The sequence below is a fragment of the Diabrotica virgifera genome, chromosome 3 (genome assembly GCF_917563875.1).
Source record: "Diabrotica virgifera virgifera chromosome 3, PGI_DIABVI_V3a".
Lineage (NCBI taxonomy): Eukaryota > Metazoa > Arthropoda > Insecta > Coleoptera > Chrysomelidae > Diabrotica > Diabrotica virgifera.
Genome location: NC_065445.1, coordinates 94,851,652 through 94,870,993, shown reverse-complemented (window position 1 = coordinate 94,870,993; position 19,342 = coordinate 94,851,652). Strand labels below are relative to the sequence as shown.

The window sequence follows — 19,342 nt, the reverse complement described above, 5'->3', positions numbered from 1 at the left end:
AAGCTTGGCAAGTTATTGGAAAATACTCAAGGATGCTTTTATAATGTTTTGGTGTTTACGGAGACCTGGCTAACTGAGGGAATTACCGACGCCGAGCTGAACCTAGCGGACTTTAATGTCTACAGAAGTGATAGGTCATCTTCAACCAGTGCCTATTCTAGAGGAGGAGGCGTTCTTATTGCCGTATCCAAGCAATTGAATAGTAAGCATTTGCCATCTTCACTTGATATCGAGCAACTGTTTGTAGCCATTATCAATGGTAACGAAACCATTATTCTCGGTACTGCATATTTTCCCCCAAAAAGTGACTCTGAGAAATTTTCCATCTTCAATGACAATGTTGACAACACAGTCAACAATTTCAATCCATCCCAACTATGCCTTTTGGGTGACTTTAATCTGCCTAATGCATCGTGGTCCCATGACAATTTCAGTTCATCAGCCACATTTAATCACCTTGCTACTCCTAACGAAAGAACATCCATTGAGATTATCTCAAATCTATCCTGTCTGCATAATCTATACCAGATTAACGTTTGCCCAAATACCTCTAATTCTTTATTAGATTTGATACTGGTCCAAAATAAAGATATCGCCGTTGTTGAACCTACAGACATTTTAATCCCTCCTGACCAATATCATCCCCCACTGGTGTTTGAACTACCCATAACTACCAGATATAATGAGGGACTTTTACCGGAGGGTTACTATCATGACTTTAAATCAGCAAACTTTTCTCTAATTAAAGGCTATCTCGATTGTGTCAACTGGGATACTTTAATGATTGGATGTTCAGTCGATGAAATGGTTAACATTTTATATGATATTCTGTACTCAGCTATTGACATCTATGTTCCTGTTAAAAAATTCTCTTCTAGAAAATTTCCTATCTGGTACTCTTCGGAACTAAAATCGTGTATTATTAGAAAGAAGACAGCACACAGGAGACTTAAAGAGTCCAAGCTGCCAAAAACCAGTTACCTTTACAAACAGTTCTCAGAGCTCCGATCTCAGTCCCAGATACTTGCCAAGCGTGACTATTTAAACTTTACATTGTCTACTGAAAACTCTCTTCCCGGCGGTCTGAATAAGTTTTGGTCTTTTATCAATAACAAAAGAAAATCAAATGGAATTCCTTCTGAGTTATCTCACAACGGTAAAACTAGTTCATCTGGTAAAGATATTGCGAATTTATTTGCTGATTTCTTTTCATCAGTTTACTCCTCTGTTGTTGTTGATTTCCCCGAAGACATCACTTCTTCACCCTTAAACCTATCATCATGTAAACTATCCATCTCTGACATTTACTCTAAATTGTGTAACCTCAATCCTTCTAAAGGCCCGGGACCTGATGGCATCCCATCAAGCTTGCTCAAGTACTGTGCATTTAATTTAGCTCGGCCATTATTTCTCATCTTTAACAAGTCTTTAGCTAGTGGAAGCTTTCCAAATGTTTGGAAGACCAGTTTCATATTGCCCTTACACAAAACAGGTGACAAAAGTCTTGTGTCCAACTATAGACCTATTAGTATCCTAAACTCTATTCCTAAACTATTCGAATCACTTGTCTGCGATTTCCTTACACCCTCCTTGAACGGTGTTCTATTGGAACAGCAGTTTGGTTTCAGGCGCCATAAGTCAACTGAACTCAATTTGCTGACATATACTAACTTCTTACTGAACGCCTTGGACGAAGGACTACAGGTGGACGCCCTGTACACCGACTTCTCTAAGGCTTTCGACAGAGTTAATCACAATATTCTATTAGAAAAATTGCAGCGATTAGGGATACATGGTTCTTCTGCTGTGGCTTAGGGAATATCTTCTGGACAGAAAACAAATCGTCAAGCTCTACAGCTATTTTTCCTACGAAATAGTTGTCCCTTCGGGCGTACCGCAGGGATCTCATCTTGGACCTTTGTTGTTTAATGTTTTTATTAACGATATAAAAGACTGTTTCCAATATGCGAAATTTCTTTTATTTGCTGACGATGTTAAGTTTTACTGCCACATTAGGAATCCACTCGACTGTTTAAGGCTTCAGTCCGATTTGAATCGGTTGAATGAATGGTGCAGCAACAATGACATGGTTCTCAACTCCTGCAAATGTTTTCACATTTCATTCACGCGTTCGAAAAGTCCTATCTCTTTCACATACAAAATAGGTGATATAAATATCACAACAGTCACATCCATAAAAGATCTTGGAGTTACACTTGACTCTGGACTATCTTTCAATATTCATATAAGCAATATCATCTCAAAATCGCTTCAAGTGTTAGGTTTTATTAAAAGATGCTTCCAAGACTTTAAGCAGTTGAGATCGTTTAAACTGTTGTACTGTACAATGGTTAGGCCAATCGTGGAATATGCATCTTGCGTCTGGTCACCCGCCTATGAGACATACAACTGTAAGATTGAAAGGATCCAGCACCTATTCCTTAGGTTCGTCGCATTCAAAACAAACCGTAGAGACTGGAATTATATGGATCTTGAACTAGAACTTAACATTGACACCTTATCAAGCAGACGGAAAAAGAAGGACATGTACATGTTGTATAATATTATAAATTCAATTCACGACTGCCCTGAGCTCCTGGAGGAAGTAGGTTTACATATTCCCTCCAGAATCACACGTTCAAGATCTACGTTTCATACTCCCATCAGCAGAACTAACTTCACTGCAAATTCTTTCATCTCGAGGGTTTCTAGACAGGCAAATGCTTGCTCCAATTGTGTGGATTTCTTTGCGGATAGTTCGCGATTTTTAAAAACGCTAAAGGATTGCACCCTCTAGTTTTATGTTCTTGAATATTTTAAACTTGTGATTATATATCTTTACCGTTATTTTTACTTTTTGACTTGCTTTATTGTCGTAGTGTTTATTGTATCTTATTGTATTTTACGTATATTTGTAATATTTTGTTAGTTCTTCATATCTTCTGTAATGTTTTATTGCAATGAGCTTTGCTCGTAAATATATATAAATAAATAAATAAATCGTACAAAATTGATAAAATTCGATATATGGTGGTTGAGTTTTAGAGTTTTGAATGTGGTTCCTAGCTACGCAAACATACTGTATAAGAGCTTCTCTATAAGAATTTTCAAATTGTCATATTCGGATTCAGCATAACCAAAAACAAAATAATATGATCAAAGTAAAATGATGAATTCGACGATATTTTTAAAATTATTTATACAAAGCAATTGTTATTGTTTAAACAATTAGCGGCCAAATCTGAGAGTAGAACTTTTTACTTGAACATGTATATAAACTAACAAAAACAGTTTTAGAAAAATATAAGCTTGTTTGAATTATTCCGAAACAATGCATGTTTTCGTTCTAATTGCACTCCCCTATAAATGAAATTCTCTGAAAATTTAAGTTCATTATACCTTTTCGACCAATAAAATTGAGATATGATAATTTAATGTTTCTATTTTTTTTAGGAATCTGAAGCAGAAAAGCGCAAGAAAAAACGCCGCCCTCCCAGTAAACCTTTCGATCCTGAAGCTATCAGAGCCATAGGTGGTGAAGTTACGTCCGATGGTGACTTTTTAATCTTTGAAGGTAATCGTTACTCACGCAAGGGCTTTCTATACAAAAATTTTACCCTCAGCGCCGTTATAATTGATGGTGTTAAGCCGACCTTGGCAGAACTGGAAAGGTTCGAAGAACAACCTGAAGGAATCGATTTGGAATTGTCCGTGGATAAAGAGGAGAAAGCTGTTACTCATTCATTCAGCGCGGGAGATAACGTTGAAGTTTGTGAAGGTGAATTGATCTATTTGCAGGTAAGATATCTACTGCTCTTTCATAGTATTAGTTTTCTCTCAGACCTACCGAGAGACAGTGCTAAGACGTACTGACAAAATGAAGTCATCTACAAAGTCAACCTAATCGTTTTCTTTTGAGATGAAGAACTTCTTCGAAAAGACTCTACTTGTTAAAAGTTTACTCTTTTGCTTCAGTTTCGTAAATAACTTTCCATATTCTTCCATATATTTTAGTCTTATTGAAGTCTTTATATTTTAGTCAGCGTATGTTTTTCTTTAATAAATTCAAAAGTATTTTCAATTTTTAACTCATTATTTTTTTATTTGACTTTAATATCATTCTAGATATCCTCATATTTTGAAATAAAAAAAAATCCCTATATTTTACGAATAAAAAATATATTCTGAAGTTGATGTTTAGTAAAATACCGTCTATTATGTGGAATTCCAAGTAGTTTTACACTGCGCGTTATCAAAATCTATTTTTAGACTGTGGTGCCTGTTATGTACGAATCATGACATTCCTGTCTGCTACAGTTAGTCATTATTATTATTTCCTGGCGTATATTATTATAGTTTCTTAGTATTTTGTGTACATATAAGATATGGCTCGCAAATATCTTACTGAGGCTGAGTTACAGGGAATTGTTACTGCTAGCGATTTTTATGATAATATAGAAGATGAAATAGTATCAGAAAACGAGGATGTATTGTTAGATGAAGATTTAAATGCTGAAAACATTCATTCCAGGTCATTTTTTACCCCCGTTGGTCATCCGTGTAACAAAAAAAGGTTGGTCATCGGAAGGTTAATGTCGCATAGTTTATACAAACCTAAACTTAAGCAATAATTTCCTTTACCCCATATTATCGATATTTCTATTATTCTTAGAAAATTACGTTTGAACTATCATTCATCATGAAGTAAAAAACAGACGTGCTCGCAATAATTTATTGTTTAAACTCATTTAGTTTACTTGTAACCGTTGACCTGATGATGCTCTGCATATTTTAGAGAGCGAAACCGGTCGTCGGAAGTTAAACAATAAATGATTGCGAGTACGTCTGTTTTTTACTTAATTCAGAATGAACTCACATATGCAACCAATTCAATATCAGTAATCAATTTCATTTTTTTAGGGTAAAATCATCAGCATCGATGGACACATGATAACCGTAATGCCCAAACACGAGGATTTGAAAGAGGCATTGGTGTTTCAAGCTTATGAATTGAAGAAGTATTTCAAAACTGGAGATCATGTAAAAGTTTTGGCAGGTAATGCAAATAGTATTTTTTTATTTCAAAACCTGTCGTGATATACTAGACTAGGCTGTTCAATAAGTTTCACGGTTAGATAAGAAAAACAAAATTTTATGGTTTGGAATATATATGCATCGGTTTTAGAACGTCTTTCGACGTTGTCCGATGCCTAACTTCCACGTCCTTCTATCATCCTATTGGCCATCTCTAAGATCCCTTGTACTCATTACTTTGGTTACCCCTTCTTTCCATGTCTTTTTGGGTCTTCCTCGTTTTTTTGCGGTTTGGTGGTACCCACTGCATAATCTTTTTGGGCAATCTTGCGTCTTCCATTTTTTGAACATGACCATACCAAATCAACTGTTTCCTCTCAATGTCTGTTGTTAAGTAACCATCTGTTCCAATTCGTCGTCTTACTTCCTCATTTCGAACTCTTTCCTACGGGATATACCTAACGATCGTCTAAACACATCCATTTCTACAGCTTCTTATTTTTTCCTGTTGTTCTCGGTTATTCTCCAAGCTTCTGCTCCGTAAAGTAGGCTGCTTTTAATAAGTGTTTCATAGATGTTGTATTTTCGCTGTATTCCTATTTCGGAGCTCCAAAGTATTCCATTTAGGCATCCAATTGTTCTTCTAGCTTGTGTTACCCTTTTTTTATTTCCCCATCGTCTTTTCCCGTTCTATCGAAGATTACTCCCAGGTACGTGTATTCACTACAGGATGTGATTTCTTCATTATCCTCTAGTTCGATATTGGATAAAACTCAGCTCCTATGGGTAGGTATTTAGTTTTTTCCACATTAATTTCCAAACTCCACTGTTCATATTCCTCCTTTAGTTTTCTTGCCATATACTGTAGATCGTCTTTATCATTCGCTATGATGTCTTGGTCATCAGCAAATTGTAAGGTATATAAACAAACCTCTCCGAGGTCTACGGGTACCCATACCGTGGCATTTACGTTTTCACTGGTTTAGTGCTTTTGCAACATATATCTTGAACAAAGTTGGTGAAATACAGCAGCCCTGGCGCAGACCCTTGTTAACGATGAACTTTTTAGATAGTGTGTTGCCAATTTTTACTTGTGATGTAGAATTTTCATATAGATTTTTTAAGGCTTTGACTAGAGTGTAGCTGATGTTAGTTTCTTGTAGTGATTTCCACAATTTAGTCACAGGAACGCTGTCGTATGCTTTACGAAGGTCAACAAACATGAGATGGGTCTCTTGATTGGTTGCTGATTTTTTTTTTTCAATTTAGGCAGATGACATTATCTGTGCAAGTCCTTCCAGCGCGGAAACCAGCCTGTTCTTCGTCTTGTTCCCTATACTCCATCTCAATGAGATTTCTAAGAATGCGCCCGTACACCCGGCTTAGTGTACTAGTTACCGATATTCCTCTGTAATTTGAGCAATCCAACTTATTTCCTTTTTTATGAATGGAAGAAATATAAGCTACTTTCCATAAACTGGGTGGTGCGACACCGTTTATATACAGGGTGTAACAAAAATACAGGTCATAAATTAAATCACATATTCTGGGACCAAAAATAGATCGATTGGACCTAACGTACCCTGGGCACCAAGTACTCCGAAAATCACTTCCGATGTCATATTCGTCGTTAGCGGCCCCAAAAACCCCCGAGTAATGATTTTTGACTAATTTTTTAATGAATTTTAATGACGACGTAAACAGTAGGTACCCTTGGCAACAGGTACTCCGGAGATCACTTTTGACGTCATATTCGTTTTCAGCGACCCCAAAAACCGCCGAGTAACAAAATTGAACTCATTTCCGCCGATAATTGACGAGTTCTGAATTTTTTTTATTGTCTGTATTTTTTTGTATGCAGTTTTTCAATATTATATCATGGCTCCGGTTCACAAAATTTCCTGGCGCATTCACGAATCGAATGCAAAAAGAATTATGTATTAAGATCCGTCTTGTCGTTTTTTTTTCGGAGGTAAGGCCGATTTTAGTGCTTTATTGCTTCGTCTATTTAGGCACTCGATGTTCTTCCAAAACCATATCCCGTATTTTTTCTACAATTTCTGGTGTTATTGCTCTTTGTGGACATCCTTGACGTGGATCGTCTTCAAGGCTCGTACGACCACGTTTAAATTCAGTAACCCATCTTTCTACTGTACACTTTCAACATTCGTTCATATAAGTTTCTTGTTCCTTTAAACCTTCCAAAAATAAAAATTCAATCACGGCACGATACTTAATTATTGTTTTTATTGTAAAAGAATAAATTTTAAAGCACTCACGAGAGTGCCGACAGAAGTGAAAACTTCTTATAGTATATAAATTACGATCTCAATGCTTTTTTCCCATCCAAAAAGAAGTGCTATACCTATATTATATATGTACGTGTTGCATACGTTCTATGCTATTTATGTATACGTACACATAATGTATATACGTACGAAATTTAGTTCGGCAAAGTGATGACTGTCGCAAACTCGATACTTTTTCCCCATCTAAAAAGTTCATAACGTCCGTAAACAAGTTTTCACTTCAAAAATTTATTTCGTCGAAGTAATGACGGTCGCTAGTTTAATATTTTTCCCCATCTAAAAAGTTCACAACGTCCCTAAAGAAGTTTTCACTTCAAAAATTTATTTTGCCGAAGCAATGACTGTCGCTAATTCAATACTTATTCCCCATCTAAAAAGGGCACAACCCTTGAAGTTTTCACTTCAAAAATTATTTCGTCGAAGCCATGACGGTCGCGATGACGGTTACGAAGTCAATACTTTTTCCCCATCTAAAAAGAGCAAAACGTTCCCAAAGAAGTTTTCACTTCAAAACATTATTTCGTCGAAGCAATGACGGTCGCGATTACGGTCGCTAATTCAATACGTTTTCCCCATCTAAAAGTGCACAACGTCCTTAAAAAGTTTTCACTTCAAATATTTATTTCATCGAAGCAATGACGTTGGGATAACTTTCGCTAATTCAATACTTTTTCTCCATCTAAAAAGGGCACAACGTTTCTACAGAAGTTTTCACTTCAAAAATTTATTTCGCCGAAGCGATGACGGTCACTAATTCAAATTTTCCCCATCTAAAAAGTGCACAACGTCCCTAAAGAAGTTTTCACTTCAAAAAATTTATTTCGTCGAAGCAATGACGGTCGCTAATTTAATAGGTTTTCCCCATCTAAAAAATGCACAACGTCCCTAAAGAACTTTTCACTTCAAAAATTTATTTCGCCGAAGCGACGACGGTTGCGATGATGGTCGCTAATTCAATACTTTATCCCCGTCTAAAAAGTGCACGACGTCCTTAAAGAAATGTTCTCTTCAAAAATTTATGTCGTCGAAGCAATGACGGTCGCGATGACGGTCGCTAGTTCAATACTTTTTCCCCATCTAAAAGTTCACAACGTCCCTAAAGAACTTTTCACTTCAAAAATTTATTTCGCCGAAGCGATGACGGTCGTTATTCAATACTTTTTTCCAATCTAAAAAGTGCACAACGTCCCTAAAGAACTTTTCACTTCAAAAATTTATTTCGCCGAAGCGACGACGGTCGCGATGATGGTCGCTAATTCAATACTTTATCCCCATCTAAAAAGTGCACGATGTCCTTAAAGAAGTGGTCTCTTCAAAAATTTATTTAGTCGAAGCGATGGCGGTCGCTAATTCAATACTTTTTCCCCATCTAAAAGTTCACAACGTCCATAAAGAACTTTTCAATTCAAAAATTTATTTCGCCGAAGCGATGACGGTCGCTAATTCAATACTTTTTCCCCATCTAAAAAGTGCACAACGTCCCTAAAGAAATTTTTACTTCAATAATATTACTATTATTATACGTACATTATAATAATATACGTACAAAATTTATTTCGTCGAAGCGATGACGGTCGCGAAATCAATCCTTTTTTTCCATCCCAAAATAGATTTTACATTCATTTTAAATTTATATATACATACACATAATAAATATACGTACAAAATTTATTTCGCCGAAGAGATGACGATCGCGAAATAAATCTTTTTTCCCCATCCAAAAATAGGTTTTATATTTATTTTAAATTTAAATAATTATATACAATTTATGTATACATACACATAATATAGATACGTACAACATTTATTTCGCCGAACAGATGACGGTCGCGAAATAAATCCTTTTTCCCCATCCTAAAATAGGTTTTACATTTATTTTAAATTTAAATACCTCTACACAATTTATATATACATACACATAATATATAGCATAAGCGATGACGGTCGCGAATTCAATGCTTTTTCCCCTATCCAAACATCGCACAACGTCCCTAAAGAAGTTTTCACTTCAAAAATACTGTGACGCGTCGATACTAAATAGCTTGTAAACAAAAATTTAATTGACAGATGGAAATGGCTCGCGGACGTTTTCCCAACTGTCATCAATACGACTAACTTCACGCGTAACTTTGATACGAGAATTATAAAAAAAATGCATTGAAATCCAGATCCCGTAATTCGTTAAGCGTGATAAAGTGAGTACAAAGACATACATATTTCTTTTTTTGAAATTACAGTTTCAATTTAAGGTACACTTCTCGTAGACTCTGCCGATAAGGTAGAGTCGAGTTGGGGAAAAGTCCGCACCCCGATGGAAATGAAACTTCAGACACGTTCATATGAAGAGTGTACCAACATAACAAAATAAAATTAGGCTAGTAGCAACGCCCTCTCTTATCGAACCGCAAAACTTATTAAATATCCTACTATTTTATCTCTAGTGATACATAATTAGTTACTAAAAAAAAAACACTATAATCGTGTTAAGCCTTCTTTCGGATAATACTTCATTTTACAACATTTTACAATTTGATTTTTAAATATTATAAAGCTTCTTGGAAAAATATGAGCATAAAGTAATTTTCATTTTTAGGGCGCTATGAAGGAGACACTGGTTTGGTAGTCAGAGTAGAAAATAACAGAGTCGTATTGATATCTGACCTGACTATGCACGAAATGGAAATTCTACCAAAAGACTTACAATTATGTACTGATATGGCTAGTGGTGTCGATTCACTAGGTAAATTCGAATGGGGTGATCTTGTAAACCTGGATGCTGAAACTGTTGGAGTTATTATTAGGTTGGAAAGGGAAAATTTCCATGTTTTGAATATGCACGGTAAGTTTTTTTATAATTTTTTTTATCGCCAACTGCCACTAAAGTCATTCATTATTGTACTCATTTGCCCTCATTTGCGGCAGTAAAGTAACACTTTATTGTACTGAAAGAAGAAGTACTTTACCTGCCGCGATTATTAATCAAATTAACCGAGATTGAATGTAAGTGGTCGATGGCAGTAATCCATTATTTATTTGAGTGAACTTAAAAATGTATTTACTTTAATTATTAAAAATATTGTACATTTACGTTATTATTGATTAAATTTATGTCAAAAAGTGAAATTCTTTAGTATTTTGCAATTATATTCAGACAAAATAAATCAAAACTTTACAGGTTTAGTAATTAGGTATTCAATATCGATAACAACTATCGATTAAACATCGAAACCGGCCATCATGCAAAAATCATTATGTCATTACTGTCATACTAAATTTTTATTTCGTATAAAATTAAAAAGATTCTTAAATCTTTTAAGTTAGGTATTCATGCAAAAATAAAGTGTGGAATGGTGATTTTGTTAGTTCGATTATATATAGTACGGTGATAGATATTTACTGATAATTTGCCAGTAAATATATTTATTTAGATTTTCTACGATTCATGAAGGGAAAAGTAATTGCGGGGAGGCTACAGTTCATAAACAATGACGTAACTATTAACGTTATTTTTTATTTTTGGTATTATTTTAAGTATTAAAATTAGTTTAATATTTAAGGCCATCGGTACATAATTCGCAAATATTTTACGGGTATCCCTACTTTTTCTGTCTTTACACGGCAAATTACGTGTAGTAAAATTCATACTGGTATGGATATGTAAACATTACTAGAATGTCATTCTACTTGAAAATGTCATCATTAATTTAAAGAGATGGCTTTTGAATGTTCTTGGATAACTGTTATTTTTATAATTGCAAATTATTAATTCAGTTAATAAATATGATAATTTTTTCACTAACTATGTATTCAGTGATTGTAATAATTTATATGTACAACAAGAACTAATACTCAATCGAGAAAAGAGGAAAAGTGGTTAAGTGATTTTTTAATAATATATTGTTACTTTGGAACGCTTACCATTATGAACATCTTTAACAACAAAATACTTGGATCACAGAATATATTATCCTGATGTATTCTCTGCTTGGATCTTCCACAAATAATACACAATAAATAACTTTTTAAGTTCACGTCTTAAATCAATTATTTATCAAATACACTATATATCAATATTATTTAATCAACAACTCGAAATATTCCCGATGCCATGTCAAATATTTAAAATTGTCACTGTCTGACAGTGGCGGTCTCAGAGTCAGATTTTGGGAGGGGCGATGGTCTGTTGCAGGGGGGTCTGGGGGTGCAGCCCCCCAGCCGGAAAGGGGGTCCGGAAAATTTTTAAAAATATGGCAAGATTTTGAGAGTTTTAAAGGCATTTTATTCATTTGAACAGTTGATGGACCGAATATGGACTGACTGTCACTTAGTGGTTGTGACGAACGGAGAAAAAGGAAAATCACTTATTATCACAATTAGTATGAGTGGAAACAGTTTTACACTATAATAAAAAATAAAAAAGCTAGCCTCTAAAGCTTGTTGTAAATATTGTTCGGCTAACTTACAAATAAAATATTCAAAATATATTTTGTATTCTTGTGATTGTATCAAAAACCAATTTAGAACTATTGAAAACAACTCAATGTCTAATAGAAAAGGTTTGTGGGTGATAGTATTTTTCAATGGCAAGCCTCTGAAGCAAGTCTCATCTTTCTAAACCTTTGACGATTTAGGTGGTTTTACTTTATCACGAACAAACGTCAAACTTCAGAGGTTTGGTCTGACAATGTTAGTTTTACGCTTGAATTGAAAGAGCTCAAAACACATTTTACCTTTTAAAATGTTAAAATTTACGTGTTGTTCTGAAGCTAAATTAAAATAAATAAATAGTTAAAATTGTTAAAATTTACAATAAATATACAATACAAATTAGTCTATTAGAATGGAAAAAAGGAGGTTCACATTATACATTGTAATAGTTTTATTAGGTTATAAGTAATAAAATAACAAGTTATAAGGTTTTAAAAAGAATGTAATTACAAATCGAATTCTAGTCTTCGATGGCCACTTTTGGCGAATCGTTCTAAAACTTTCGTTGGGTCTACAGGGATGTCTCGATGGGCATGGAGTAGAGCAAGTCCAGTCAACCTGTCTTGACGCATCCGTGTTCTTAGCCACGACTTTATTATCTTTAGTGAATGAAAGCTATGCTCTGCAGAAGCATTGCTGATGGGAAGTGTAGCTAAGACTAGAAGTAGCTTGCTGACTGTAGGGAACAAATCTCACAAATCTGCATTAGTTCGATCTCACACTTCGGATTAATATGTATATTAACTTCTCAATTTTTCAGAAAACTAAGGTTTCTGGGGGGGGGCGATCGCCCCCGTCGCCCCCCCTTGAGACCGCCACTGCTGTCTGACTGACAGTATGCTGACAATATTCTATTCGACTGAGTGCGTTGTATGACAAAGATAGATTTGGAAATATTATCACGGACATTGTGTTCATTTTTTTCGAATCCTGAAAAAACCAATAAATATTTTTGAAAAATTTAAACGCAGAATTAAAGACTGTATTATTACCGAGGGCCGAAAGTCCCTTAGAATAAATAAAATGTTTATTTTGAATGAGATATTTTAAATTAAATATCACACTAAATGTTCTCTTAGTTTTTCACCCCTGTAACATATTAAAATAAACATTATATAATTTTTCAGGGACTTTCGGCTCTCGCCAATAACGTAATCTTTCATTCTGCGTTTAAATTTTTCAAAAATACTTATTAGTTTTCTCAGGATTCGAAAAAAATGAATCCCCATTTGAATAGCATTGCAGCCGAAAATTCGTACCCATCCTCTTAAATGAAAACTCAATTAAACTGTTTAAACTATATTTATATCGTTGAAATCATAATAATAGAAGTATAACTTCTTACGTGCGTACAAAGTATGTACACACACTCTTTTTTCATTAGAAGGATGTAATTAAGTAAGTGTTAACTAAGTGTTAATGTTTTTTTTAGTATTGGTGATAAAAATTTTTATGCACCACGTCAGTAAAGACTCTTTATCGAACTCGTCTGTTACTCGCCTCGCTCGCTTCGCTCCCTCTGCTCGCAATATCAGTCTCGTTCGATAAAGAGTGACTTTACTGACTTGGTACATAAATAACTATTATGTTGTATGTTATGAATATGGGGGACATTGATTTTTTTTTTGATTAATTAAAATTACTAAATATAAATCCGTCAGTATTTTGTAGCAAAAATTCCAAAAAGCAAAATATTAATGTGTATAATCAATTTATTGAAAATTGAATTAAAAAATTTATTTTTAATTAACTTTGATGATTATGATAATAACGATTTTTAGGCAAAGTTGTTGAATGCAGGCCTGGATCGTTACAGAAGAGAAGGATCCATAAATACACTGCAGCCTTGGATTCATACCGAAACAATTTACATAGAAGAGATATGGTCAAAGTAATCGATGGGCCACATTCTGGATTTTCTGGAGAAATTAAACATCTCTATAGGTACGTTCTCGATTGAAAAGTTGTTAATTTATTTTGTTATTTATATTAGGTACACCTTACTGTCATTATATACATCCTGCGGTCTGTTATCTTTAAAAGAGTCTGATAAGTCGGAAATTGAGATTTACTAAACGTAACAGCAAGTCATTTACTGTCACTTGCTGTTGCATTTAGTAAATTTCAATTTCCGACTTATCATCGACTTATTTCGTATGCTTTAAATGATAACGCACGGGTAAAGATTCAGGGACTCAACTGTAAACAAGTTATTAACTGAAAATTAAAGTGACCTAGTACCATTCAAATATTCTTTAGTGACTAAAACATAACCTGATCAAACCTAACCCTAATTTTTTCTAATTGACCGTTCCAGGTCACGTGACTTTGACAGCGTCGCTGAGGGGCAAATATTGTTTTCAGTGTTATCTTTGCTATTTTCTCGTTTTATTATAAAAATTATGTGGTTTTAACTACAAAAATGTCAAATATTGGATATTACGACACCCTCACAGGGGATGCAAAAACCCGGCATAATCAGAAAATCAGTACTCTTGACCCACAACTCCCGTCGTTCTGTTGACAGTGCATTTAAAACATTTCGATCTTCAAATGCGGCTGGTATTAAAAAAAAACTCACTTTATCTCTTTCACCTTTACTGGAACACTTTACAACTGAACAAAACGCTGGTATTTTAATCATATTTTTAAATTAAACAATGGTTCTGTGCAAAACGTACTTTGTTTACAAGATGTTTGCCCTCAGCCGCTGTCAAATGACGTCAGTCTGGAATGGTCTATTTCACCTTAAATGTAAGGTCGCCTATCACCTAGACAAACACCCAAATAATTATACTTAATTAAATTAACACATTCTATATTTCCATAAAGAATTATAATTTTTTTTAAATAAGGCAACATTGCAGAATCAACTGCGCTTAACCCATGGTTAAACCAAATTTACACCAAATGCGCAACTGTCATGGCGGCCATATTTTGAAAATATGTGAAAATATCACATTTTTAAATGAGATAAACACAGAAATTAATGCTAAGCGCACTAATTTGTGAATTTTAAATTTATAAAAAAGTAAGGCAGATATCATATACACAGTTGTCAGACTCGTGGGAGGAGTGAGTCAATAAATAATTTTCGCTGTGTTTATCATTGGATAAAGGCTTCTTTTTTCCAGTAACTCTTACTTTCCTTCTCCTCAATTCGTTTTTCAACGCACAAACAGTCCAAGATCCGTATTTTTCTGCCATCATTTATTATTTATTAAATCGTAAACAATATACAAACTTCACGAATTGTCAAAACTTTGACCCACAACTACACTAGCGCCGCCAAGCGGGAGTAACGGCGTACATAGCTGCCATTATCTTCTGCCACACTTAAAATCGAAAAAATATACAGAGTGTCCCATTTAAAATAAGAAAATTCATTAGATTTCCAGAAAAACGGAAATTTGACAAAAATGCAATTACCACCATAATATCGGCCGCATCACAAGACCATTACTCACAAAAACCTATAAAAATCGTGCAAGCCGTTTCCTAGATAATTGAGGCGTTCCATACATAAACCTCACTACAGTAGGAAAAATGAAAGAATACCCATGAACGAACATATAAAACATGCTGTATTTTCCTGTCACCGTGTCACACAAAAAATTGGCCAGCGTAAGTACATGTAATAATTATTGTTACATGTACTTGCACTGGACAATTTTCTTTGTGAGACGGTGGCAGGAAAATACGGCGTGGTTTATATGTTCGTTCATGGGTATTCTTTCATTTTTCTGAGTGTATGTATGTTAAATGTGTCATGCTTTTGACGTAATTCTACCAGTTCCTCACATTCTCTTTTCATCCACTATGTATTCATGTCTTATTATTTTTTTGCAAGCCTCTGTATTATTTTTGTTTGTGGTTTATTTTCCGCCGTTAGTAAGTCCCATATATGATCTGTCATCCACTTTTTTTCGGCTGTTGTTTTTCTCCCTTAAGGTACTGGGTACAAATGTTAGTGATCGTTTCTTTTATTCCAAAGTATTTCATAATTTTCGTCATTGGTAGTTTAGTTAATTTTTCTTAACCTCTTCAGTGACTTTTGTCTGGCTTGTCTTGATTTAATCTAATTGTCTAATTTCTAATTGTATCTATTGATCTTATCCCTGCTGTTTTCTTTCCAGTTTTTAAATTAGTTTCCATTTTAGCGACTATCGGATTATGAGTTGATTGCATGTTAACTAGTATAAGATTTAGCACTTTTGATGTTTCCGAAGCGTTTGTTTATTAAAATATAGTCTATTTCGTTTCTTATTGCTTTTCCAGTAATTTGTTCATTATGTGGTGCTTCCCATGTATACAGTCTACGTTCAGGTATCTGATTCTTGACAAATTGATATATATATATTGGCATCTCTCTCATTATTGTTGCCTAGTCCAAACTTTCCAACATTATTTATCCTAGGGTCATATACATGACATACGTTTTCTGAAAAAATGTCTGTCAGCTCTTGGTTTATAAATTATGGTACATATATACTTTTAGAATAATCCAGATTTGCGTTGAAAGTTGTATCTGGTGTGTGGTAACTCTGTATATTATGAACAATAAGTACATTTGAGTTAATGAAACATTAAATATAACATTATTATGGTTTCAATCATTTTTCATTTGGCAATAACTACAAAACCTTTTACAGAAATTTCGCATTTCTCTACTCAGTGGAATTTTTGCAAAATGGTGGTATATTTGTGTGCAAAACTAAGCATCTTCAGTTGGCTGGAGGCAACAAGAACATGCCTTCTGCAGATATTGGCATTGGAATGGAGTTTATGTCCCCGAGAAGAAGTTCTCCAATGCATCCATCAAGTGGTGGAGGTGCAGCCGGAGCAGGTAGTTATAATTTAGATATTTCGAATAATAGCAGTCTTTCATTTTTAATTAATTCCTTTCTATTCAAGCTTTCGGTGCCTTTGGAGCTGGTAGACCTGCTGGTGGAGCCGGTAGAGGAAGAGGGAGCAGAGATAGAGATCTTATCGGTACAACCATCAAAATTATTAGAGGGCCTTATAAGGGCAATATTGGTATAGTAAAAGATGTTACTCAAAGTTCAGTCAGGATAGAGTTGCATACATCTTGTCAAACTATATCTGTGGATAAGAACCACATTAATGATGTCGGTGAGTACAGCTTTTATAATACTCTGTGGCAAATTAGGAAAAAACAAGGAAAAGTTATATACAAGCTATTTTATTGCTGGAATCGAATCGAATCTTAAGAGCCAACGGTAGCGCCTCATCAATATAACTTCAAGAGGTAGTAGCACACCTTTTTTTTTCGAAAGTTCTGCGAAACTTTGGCAACAGTGCGTCAGGATTATTAGACATAACTTGAATATTGTGACATTATACTCATAGTTGCGCTAAATGGAAGTAATAGAAAACAGTTTTTTTATTATAAGTTTTTTTTTTGTAAGCATTTATTAACAATCAGAATTACATATTCTATGAGTTAATTTGATAACAAGTACAATTTATTATAAGTAAATAAATATTTATAAAAATAAACCAAAATACAATGGCTATTACACTTTCAGAAATCTGACGCAGGTTTGTCAAAATGACAGTGACTATTTCTGTAGGTTGCCTAATCAGTTATTAGTTATACTATGTTCAGAGATAAAACATTTTAGTAGTTCCAATGTGACACAAAATCTAGGTATGGGATGAAAAGGTTTATTCGAAGAAAGTGTATTTTTTTGTTCTCCTTAATGGCGGTACAGGCTCGTCTTTTTAATATTGTATTTAATCATTGAGTAATTTCCACATTCCAACATATTTCTCAAATTGGGCTCTGTACCGCCATTCTTTACTATATTACGAATATGTGTGCCAAATATCTCGACAAAATATTCAAAATTAAAGTCGGAATCTTGGACCGCGTTTTCCGTTTTTGATGACGCGCTACTGTAGCCTCTTAAGATTGTATATACATATTAGTGATATAGGTAGGTATCAAGTCCACAGAATGTCTTTGTTTATAAACAAATTTTATCTCTCCGAAATCTAGTTTTTTTTTCCAATTATTGTTATGTAACTCAAATGATTTTAACTTTAAACCAAAAACACCTAAATAAAAATTTACCGTAATTTAATTCTGCACAGAGATATTTTTTTCCGATTTCCTTCGACCAAAATTTTCCTCTGAAAATCCGGGTTTTTCCAACAAAATATTTAATTTTCAACTAAAATTTTAGGGAAGTAATTATTTACCAATAGAGAGTTTTTAGACCTTCTACTTTTTGACGTACGTTAAACGTAAAACGATATACAATGTACTTGTCATGCGCATTGAGTAGTAAATAAGGGATTATAGACCAGGGAGGATCTGTTTTTAGGTGTATGTGAGAGGTGGCATTCGGATTTTTGCGGATAAAGTTAGGTGATAACTTCGTTAATAATAATTGATTTATGCTCCTTCTCAAATATGCCCGGAACATTAATAAAAAAAAAATATTTAAAAATTTCAAAAAATTTCGTTTTTTCTACTTTCTTTGCTTATAACTTTAAAACGATTCATTTTGGAACAAAGTCGTATAGGAATAAAACAAAGATAATTATTCAATATTTAAAGATAATTAAATTTTCTATCAGATACGATTGGTTAAAAATGTCTTAATTTAACACCCTTGCTGCAAAATAGCAATAAATATAAAATAAGGGGGCAAAACAAGCCTGTCCTTATTCAATGTTTTTCCATCACTTAGGTTACACGTGGAACCTTCCTAATTCGCTGAGAAAATTTTTGTAATGTGCCAAAACCGTTTACCAAATTTCATTAAAATTGATTTACTAGATTTTGCATAAATATTTTGCAATCTAAACTTTTTTAAAAAATTAAAATTTTTTAAAATCTTGCACAACAAAAACTAGAACATGCAAATATTTGTCAATTTTTTTACATATAAAGAAGCACTCCACCTATCTAATGCACTTTACAGAATTGAAATCGGATTATTTAAGCAGCCTCAGCAATGTTTTAAAGTTATAAACAATTTTTTGGCTTATAAACAAATTAGTGCTGTGTCCAGGAGGCGGTGCTACGGGCTCCTTTATTTAGATGGACTTACCCAAGCTTTTTTTTTATGTATTTTGACCCGTAGAACACGAATTTTTTGGGTAACAGTTGATCCGGATGTCGATAAGATTGTTATAAACAAAGAACTTGAGGAATTGCATAACATCGATTTTTCGCAAAATAAAACATTTTTTTGTATTTCTTGGGTAATTCTAAGCAAAAAATGTTCTTACAAGTTTTTTCGTAGGATGCATAGTTTTCGAGATAAACGCGGTGGAACATTAAAAAAATCGAAAAATTGCAATTTTTAAACGAGAATAACTTTTGATTAAAAAATAAAATAGCAATTCTGGTGACAGTATTTGAAAGTTTAAGTGAAATTATACCGGTTTTAATTATTTGCGTTGCTAAAAATTAATTTTTTTATTATTAAACAAAGCTATTTGTTTATAAACCAAAAAATTGTTTATAATTTTAAAAC

General features: G+C 33.8%; 1 protein-coding gene across 1 annotated transcript in view; it reads left to right on the top strand.

Annotated features, from left to right (window-relative positions):
* LOC126881206 (transcription elongation factor SPT5) overlaps positions 1–19,342 on the top strand; it is a 103,437-nt gene that overhangs the window by 38,563 nt on the left and 45,532 nt on the right. The window contains exons 7-12 of the mRNA XM_050645309.1: positions 3,454–3,798; positions 4,921–5,056; positions 9,937–10,182; positions 13,613–13,775; positions 16,484–16,677; positions 16,746–16,964. Of these exons, the coding sequence (XP_050501266.1) occupies positions 3,454–3,798; positions 4,921–5,056; positions 9,937–10,182; positions 13,613–13,775; positions 16,484–16,677; positions 16,746–16,964 (1,303 nt within the window). The remainder of the gene's footprint in view (positions 1–3,453; positions 3,799–4,920; positions 5,057–9,936; positions 10,183–13,612; positions 13,776–16,483; positions 16,678–16,745; positions 16,965–19,342) is intronic.